This window comes from Parus major, chromosome 1 (genome assembly GCF_001522545.3).
Source record: "Parus major isolate Abel chromosome 1, Parus_major1.1, whole genome shotgun sequence".
In the NCBI taxonomy this organism is placed as follows: domain Eukaryota; kingdom Metazoa; phylum Chordata; class Aves; order Passeriformes; family Paridae; genus Parus; species Parus major.
Window position 1 is genome coordinate 2,427,967 of NC_031768.1, and position 7,962 is coordinate 2,435,928.

General features: G+C 37.6%; 1 protein-coding gene across 1 annotated transcript in view; it reads left to right on the top strand.

The window, feature by feature from the left end:
- TTC3 (tetratricopeptide repeat domain 3) overlaps positions 1 to 7,962 on the top strand; it is a 49,011-nt gene that overhangs the window by 13,240 nt on the left and 27,809 nt on the right. The window contains exons 12-15 of the mRNA XM_015635702.3: positions 412 to 457; positions 972 to 1,092; positions 2,148 to 2,202; positions 7,469 to 7,529. Coding sequence (XP_015491188.1) covers positions 412 to 457; positions 972 to 1,092; positions 2,148 to 2,202; positions 7,469 to 7,529 — 283 coding nt within the window. The remainder of the gene's footprint in view (positions 1 to 411; positions 458 to 971; positions 1,093 to 2,147; positions 2,203 to 7,468; positions 7,530 to 7,962) is intronic.

Here is a 7,962-nt window from a genome sequence, read left to right on the forward strand (position 1 = left end):
TTAATTTTAATCAAATTAAAATTAATTAATTTTATTTTAAATTTAAATGAAAGAAATTAAAATAAAAACAAATTAGATTTAAGTGTGTTTATTAATTTAATTTGAATCAAATTAAATTGATCTAATTTTATTATAAATTTAAACAAAAAAATTAAATAAAATTAAATAAAATTAAATTTTATTCAAATTTATTAATTTATTTTAATTAAATTAAAATTATTTTAAATTTGAATAAAATAAATTCAAAAAATAAATAAAAATAATTTTATTTGCATTTATTTATTAATTTAATTTTAACTAAATTAACTTAAAATTAAAGAAATAAATTTTAATTCATTATATTAATTTAATTAAAATTTATTAAATTTATTTTAAATGATAAGTTAAATAATGAATTTGTTTGTTTTGTAGGTGATAAGCATAAACAGAAGCCCAGGGAGTCTCTGCTTAAGGAGAAGTAAGGAATTGCTTTGTTTTTAATTGATTTATTTGTTTTTTTCTTGGCAGTGTTTGGTAGAAGGTTTAAGTGCTACATAATGTGCATATTGCATAAAACTTATCTGTCAACAATTAAAAATGGAAATATTAAATTGATCAGGAGTACTGAGGATTTCTAAGAACTAAATCAATTTATCTTGGGTATCCAAAACAACGTGGGCAGAGGGGGGCTAGGGTATTTTAAACAATTAACTGCCATTATTAATGAGTTAATTTTTAAAGATGTCAATTGAGTCATTCAGTTCCATTTGTAGAAAATATTGTGACTTTTTTGCTGTTGCTGTATCTTTGCACAAGTTTGGACTGTGCAGTTTGAAGCTGTAAAAGCACGAGCCATGAAATATTTCAAATATATTTATGGGATTACACACCTCTAATTTATTAATTAGATTAATTTGTATTAATCTGCTTTTTCATGCTATATATGTAAAATACGGTGAAAAGCACAGAGATTCTCTCCTTTTCCACCTCAGAGTCTCTTCTTCAAAATCTTCTTCAAGAACCTCCCAAAAACAGAAAAAAGGAGAAAAAGAGAGGAAGAAAACCAAGGCTGAGCCCAAACATTCCCAGGGGTCTCAAAAACACGATGCCAAGGTACAGCTGGAATTGCTGGAATTCCAGTGCCTGGAATTGTGGGGTTCTTTCAGCAATTGTGCCATTTTCCTGGGATATTTCCTCCCAAACCCACTGCAGAAATTGGGATTTTAAAGGAGCTGGGAGGAGGAGATGGCCACTGTCATGTTTTGTACTCTTAATTTTATATTTGTAGCTTTTTCCATTTTCATTTAGCTAATTAATTTAATTAATGTAAAGAGACGTAATGAGCTAATTAATTAATTTAAAGAGGCATCTGTGACGTTTGTATTGTCTTTGCTGCTGTTATTGTGATAATAAATTAGAATTTATGTGTTAATGATATATATGATACATTTTTATTTTATATATATAAATATATCAATAATATTGTATTATATTTAATTAAATTTATAACTATAAAGTATTTTCTATCAATTATATATTATAATTAAAAATTTATAATTTATTTTATTTCATTTACTATTTAATTTATTCTAAATTTAATATAATAAATTTATGATTATTATATTTTATTCCATTCTAACTTAGCCAATGAACTGCCCTATAAAAAAAGCTGCATAATGCAGCAAATGCTGATAAATAAAGTGAATTTTGAGCCAGTCCAGGCCCATCCAGCAGAGCTTTTTGTGCTCTCAGAGCAGGGGGAGGTTCCTGGGCAGTGACGTGGCCCTGGGAAAACGAAACCAGAGCAGGAGGGCAGGAAATGGAAATTCTGGAATTTGTTGGCAGAGAAAAACAGGCTGGGGAAAGCCCCAGGAGTGCTCAGGGGTTTCCTTGAATTTCCTCCTGAAATCCTCTCTGCAGGGCTGGGAGTTTGGATTCCCTCAGGGTGAATATTCCACAGGAATATTGTCAGATTCCGAATGGAGACAAACCCGGGAGGAAAATCATTATAAAAGCGCTTTCATTAATGAAATCCTTATTATCTGCCTCTTGATTAAGAGCATAGCACAGCACATTTTCATTTCTTTTGTTGCTGAGGGGTTTGGGGTGTGGTTTTTTCAGTGAGGGAGATGGATTTGAGTTTTGTAATTTGATATTTTTGCCGGCAGGTGACCAAGCCCCAGAGAACAGAAGGCAAAGTTTCCACGCTGGAGCAGCCTCCAAGTGAGTTTATTTTTGCTTTTTATCAACTCTGGGCCACTTTTACCTCTGCTGCTGCCATAATTAATAACCAGAAGTGCATTTCCTGTCATTTCCACAACAATAATCTTTTAGTTCTTCCTTAGACACTTCTGTATTTCTGTCTTAATTCCTTGGTGCCTTTGTAATTTGAGTCTCCTTGACTGAATTTGGGATTGAAACTGGAATTAAAGAGTAAAATCTGAGTCACGGGCTGGAAATGCTTTCCCTCCCCCTGAGCCATGATCTGAAAGGATCTAAATTGAAAGAGGAATCTGGATTTCAACATTTACAGTGAATTTGTGGTTAATAAAAGCTACATCAGAAAATAATTCTGCAGGTAAAGAGGGATGAGGCCACAAAATACTTGGCAGAGTGGATTTTTAGCTGCAGACTTGGAGAGTTGTGTGATTTCTTGTTGATTTTTGGGGTTTTTTTTAATGAATAAATAATTTTCGAGGGAGAACTCCCACCCCCCAAAATTCCCCCAGTGCCAGAATTACTTTTATTGTAATAAAAAAATTAATAATAAAAAACTCACCCAGTGCTGCAGGTGGAGTTCAGGCAGTTCTGAGCTTCAAAGGAAAATCCCTTCCTAATTTTTCCTGGGTTTTTTTTTTGCCACCTGCTCTCACTGAAGCCTTTGGTTTATTTGGTTATTTGGTTTAGCCCCTGGTGTATTTAAACACCTGAGGAGGTGACAAAGCACAGAGCACTTGAAAATGGGATTTTAGGAAGCCACTGAAGGTGTATCAGAAAACACTGCTTTAAAAATGAGCGTTGGGAGAAGCAATCCTGCTCTTGTGAGCTTTGTGAACACCCTGGAGGGTAAAAGGGTTTCTTGGGAGGTGGAAAACCTGGGGAAGCTTGCATGGGACATCTCAGTATGTTTTTGGTTGGAAAGATGTGGAGTGGTAGTGGAGGAAAGAATGAAGACTTTCTTCTTCTGGGAAAACAGGCTGGGAGAGCTGGGATTGCTCAGCCTGGGAGAGGTTTTGGGGAGAGCTCAGAGCCCCTTGCAGGGCCTGAAGGGGCTCCAGGAGAGGGATTTGGACAAGGCTGGAGGGACAAGAGCCAGGGAATGGGCAGGGCTGGATGGGATCTCGGGCAGGAATTGTTCCCTGGGAGCCTGGGGAAGTCCTGGCTTTCTAAATCCCTTCTCCAGGAGGAGTCTGGGTGTGCCTGGGTCCAGGTTTAGTGCCAGACCTGGGCTCTGGTTTAGTCTGTCTGCGATGGGGAGCTCTGAGTGGTGATCAGATCACTAAAATCTGACTTTACTGTGGGCTGCATGAGCTCCTGGACCCTGCTAGGAAGGCCACAATGATCAGGTTAAATAACATACAAACATACAAACTTACACATTTTGCATCATCTCTTCCACTTGATTCAATCTTCTTCCCAGTCTCTGGGTTGATTCAATTTCCTTGAAATCTTCAAAGCTCTGTTTGTTCTTGGCAAGGCATCCTGGCTATCAAACCCTAATTAATGCTAATCAAGTCTCAAGTACTTCCTGACTTTACAAAATATGCCCAAGGGTTTCTTGAGGTGGAGTTGATCCTTTTTTGGGAGGACTGGGGATGGCAAACCCAAGATGTTGGTATAGGTGAAATAAATCCTGTATTTTGGTTGACGGAGATAAAATGATGAGAGAAAGGGATTTTAATCAAACTGTTGATACTTTAGTATCAATATTTGTTTCTTCAAGCAATGATTATTGTTTAGACTGGAGCAGAGAAGGCTCCAGGCAAACCTTAAATCCCCTTGCAAGCCCTGAGGGGCTCCAGGAGAGACTTGGAGCAGGGAATGACAGGACACAGGGAATGGCCTTGAGCTGAAGGAGCTGATGCTGAAAACAACCAAACCCAAACTTTCTAACCCATTCTGAGGGATGAAAAAGCAGCTGTGGAGTGTCTTGTGCTTTATTTCTTGGGTTCTTTTTGAGGTTGGGATTAATGAGTGAAAGAGACAGTTCTTGTGTTTGGACTGGGTGTTGATTTTTATTTATTTCTATCACATTCTCTCAGTTCATTTGCACACTGAGCTGAAAATCTAAAAAATGGAGCTCCAGATCTCTCTCTCCAAGGCCTTTTAAGTCTAAACTCCCCAATTATAAATTGCCAACTAATTTATTACTTTTAACTTGATAACCAAACACCCCAGTGTGGATTTTGCTGTCCAGTCACACAATATTACTAAAATCTGTGAAGAAGGAGGAGAAGGAACAAGGCAAGCTAACGCCCTAAACCTTGTTGCATATATATATTACTATATTTTAAATTTTAAAGTCTAAATTTCCTACCAAGTGATACTATTCAAACTACACAGGACAGTTTCACTTCTGTCTGTCAATTTTGGAAGCCTTTTCCACAGCCTCAGGTCAAACCCAGTGTTCTCCTGTGGCTCTGTCAAGCACAAAAAGCCTGAAATTCTCTGTGCCCAGCGTTCCAACAATCAGCCACTCCTAATCCTCAGTGCTGAGCACACCCAGAGACCTCTGGAATTCATTCTGGAATTCATCCACCTCTTCCTGGAGCTCCTGGAGGGTCATTTCAAGGCTTCTCTGGGCTTGTTTTTCACTGAGAGCCCCCAATATTTGGAGTTTCCTTGCCTTGAGCTCCTCCTTGGGCGTCTGCTGCTGGTTCTGGTTACGTCATTTTGCCCCAACCCCTCTGCCCTCCTCGTTATCTGTTCCCCCCCAGTTTCCAGCTGTGTTCAGCATCCTCTGGGTCTCTCTGACATTCTTTTATCTCCTTTGCAAGTCGGGCTCTGAGCTCTTATCCATCACCTTCAGGGGGACCGGGAATTTCCCTTCTCCTGTCAGAGGAGAGACGTGAAATTGGGCATTAAATTAGAAATTCTTCCCTGGGAGAGTGAGGCAAGCACAGAGAGGCTGGAGAAGGGTGATTTTTGGAGGGATTGCTGAAGGAAGAGAGGATGAATGCTGGGATAAATCTGACAACTCCTGGTGAAACACCACGAAACGCGCCGGGCACGCGGGAATCTCAACGCAACTCGGGTTCGTCCCGCGTCGCTTCTTTATATTTTACTGCTTTATTTTCACTTTCTGTTCTCCCTCCTCCCCCTCGTTTTGTGGAGCAAAATATTTGATTTGAAAGAAGGAGGAGGCTCCCAGTGACTGGCTGGCCCCAGTTTGCTGTGGGTGGGGAGGAAGAGCCTTTTTCTTTTTTTTTCCTTTTGCCTTTGTTCAGTGAACTTGCAGGAGTTCTAATGGGAAAGAACTTAATGCCAAATTATATTATTGTAAAGTTATTGGCCTTTTTGATTAATTTTTCCTGCTACTTCCTGTTTTTGGTCTTCATGTACTGTTTCTTTGAGCTTGTGTATATTTTTATTAAATATCTTCGGTCACTCCTAATGGAAAGTGCTAGGAAAAGTAATACTACTTCTAATATTTTTAAGTGTTTGTGGGGTAAGTAAATGATGTTTTCTGTGGAATTAATGCATTTCCTTAAGTATTTTAACTGTAAATCAGCTTGATTTGGTTGTTACCTTTATTTTGAAGCTTTTTATTTCATCTGGAAGTAGCATTTTGAGTTGGGTGTTGTGGGGGAGGAGTTGTTTCTATGGGAATTGTTTCTGCAGTAATTATTGTTTGAATGGCTTTTGAAATTGGATCATTCAGGGGAAAAAAAAACAACAAACCAATGCTGATTGATTTCTTCCTTCGATGGTTGGATGGTTTCTTTCCTCACTAAGATTTTGTTGTGAGTTAGGTCGGTTCCTTAAGGGAAAGCAACACATAAAACGAAGGAAAGGTGAAATATCTCGGTCTTTGCATGGTTAAAGGATGATGTGCTGGAGGTGCTTTCAGGATTCCAGAAGGATTCTTATTTTCCATCATTTAAATATCTCTAATCAGAGGAATTGGTGGTGATTTTTAGCAGAGCTCTGGAGTTCCCATGTGTTCCAGCAGCCATCCACTCAAGGAGTGGTCCCTGGAACAATTCTGGACATGTCCAGTCCTGGTGGCTCCTGGTTTCTGTGCTGACTCATTTAAGTTTCAGGTCATTGAGTTGTTCTTAATGAGGAATTGCTCCTGGCACAAGGCTTGAAGTGCCCCAGGGTAGGATTTACCTGAGGAATTTACCTGGGACACCTCCCCTGCCTGCAGGGAGAGCGCTCAGGGCTGCAGCTGGGTTTTTCCACAGTCGGTGTCTTTCAGTATTTTGTGTTTAAAATACTCATGAGGATCATTTTTAAGTGCAGGAGGTTGCTAAAATTTCAAATATAACATTAATAACCCCGTCTCCAATTTGCAAATCCGATTTCCCGGTAGTTCAGCATAAGAAGAGCCCAAAAGTTTCAATCCAGGTGCTGGATTGTTTTTCCTGTGGGTGTGTCCAAGAAAAAAGATGATTTTGCAGTTAATGGCAGGAATTCCTGCGTTTGCCCATCACAATAAAGCATTAAACCACATTTCCTCCTTCTTTGTTGCTCAGGAGTTGTTTCCTCAGCCACACAGGGCTGCATCTCTGCAGTTCTGATGTGAAATTTGAGAATTAAAAGTGGATTGGTGTCAGGTGATAAATCCATCCTTGTTTTGGTCACCCAGTGTTTCCATGTTGATTTATTTTGTAGCCAGGCCCATCTGTCTCTGTTTATTTACATTTCAGATTGACAGGGCTTGAACTTAACTTTAACTTGGGGGGTTTGGAAGTAAAAAATTCATCCTCACAATTTTTTCCAGACAAACTTGGACTTCCATAGGGATCTGTTATTCCCTTTTAAAATTCTGATTGGCCACTAAGAGAATAACAAAAAAAAAAAACCCAAAACCAAGCAATAATAATATAAAATATCACATAATATTATTTTATAATACATTATATAACATACAATGTATGCATTCTAATATCCAGTACACAATTCTATAATAGAAATAAATATTTAATATTATCACCTCTGCTCTTATAGGACAGATTGATTTCTTTAGCCTGGAGCCCACTTTAATAATCACCATTTTTTGGGGTCAGAGGATATCTTGAAGGATTTTAAGATTCTTTTATTTGTTTTAAATCTTCCCCCTTTAGGATTTGATTAATCCAATTATATTATTGAACAAAACTAAAATCAAATCCAAGTGTTAACACTTCTTGGTCATGTTAATTTTCACCTTGTCAGTTTTTAAGATCTACAATTTATAGAACCAAATGTGAGTTCCAAGTGCATTTTTTTGTTTGCTTGTTTTAGGTAATGATCATTTTCTTTAAAACCCTTTTCCTCATTACAGAACAAAGTCAGCAAAACAAACGAAGGTCAAAAACCAAAACTTGTGATTATGAAAAGATGAGGTAAGAAATACTGTTTATTTTTAAATTTATTCTTATTTTTGAGTTATTTTATATAAGATTAATGCAACTGGGATTTGCTGCTTGCTCGTTGCTAACAGCTTCATGTCATTTTTTACATCCTGATAAATTGGATAAAGTCCCCAAAATTCCAGTTTTTCTACACTTATTTCTTGAAAACTGAGTATCTTCCCCACCCTGCTGAATTTTAACAAATGAAGGCATAATTTGAATATTTGCTGTTGAAGCAGAGGGGAAACAGGAGTTTTGTTTCAGTTGTTACATCCAAAGTTACAGCCACAATTGTAACTCACTTTTATCTCATTTCCAAGGCCTCCTCACACCAAATAATTTTTCAAACTCCTCTGACAGTCCCTGAGCTGAGGAAAAAGATGAAACCTGGTTTTATAAGTTTTGAATAGATTTATATTTATAT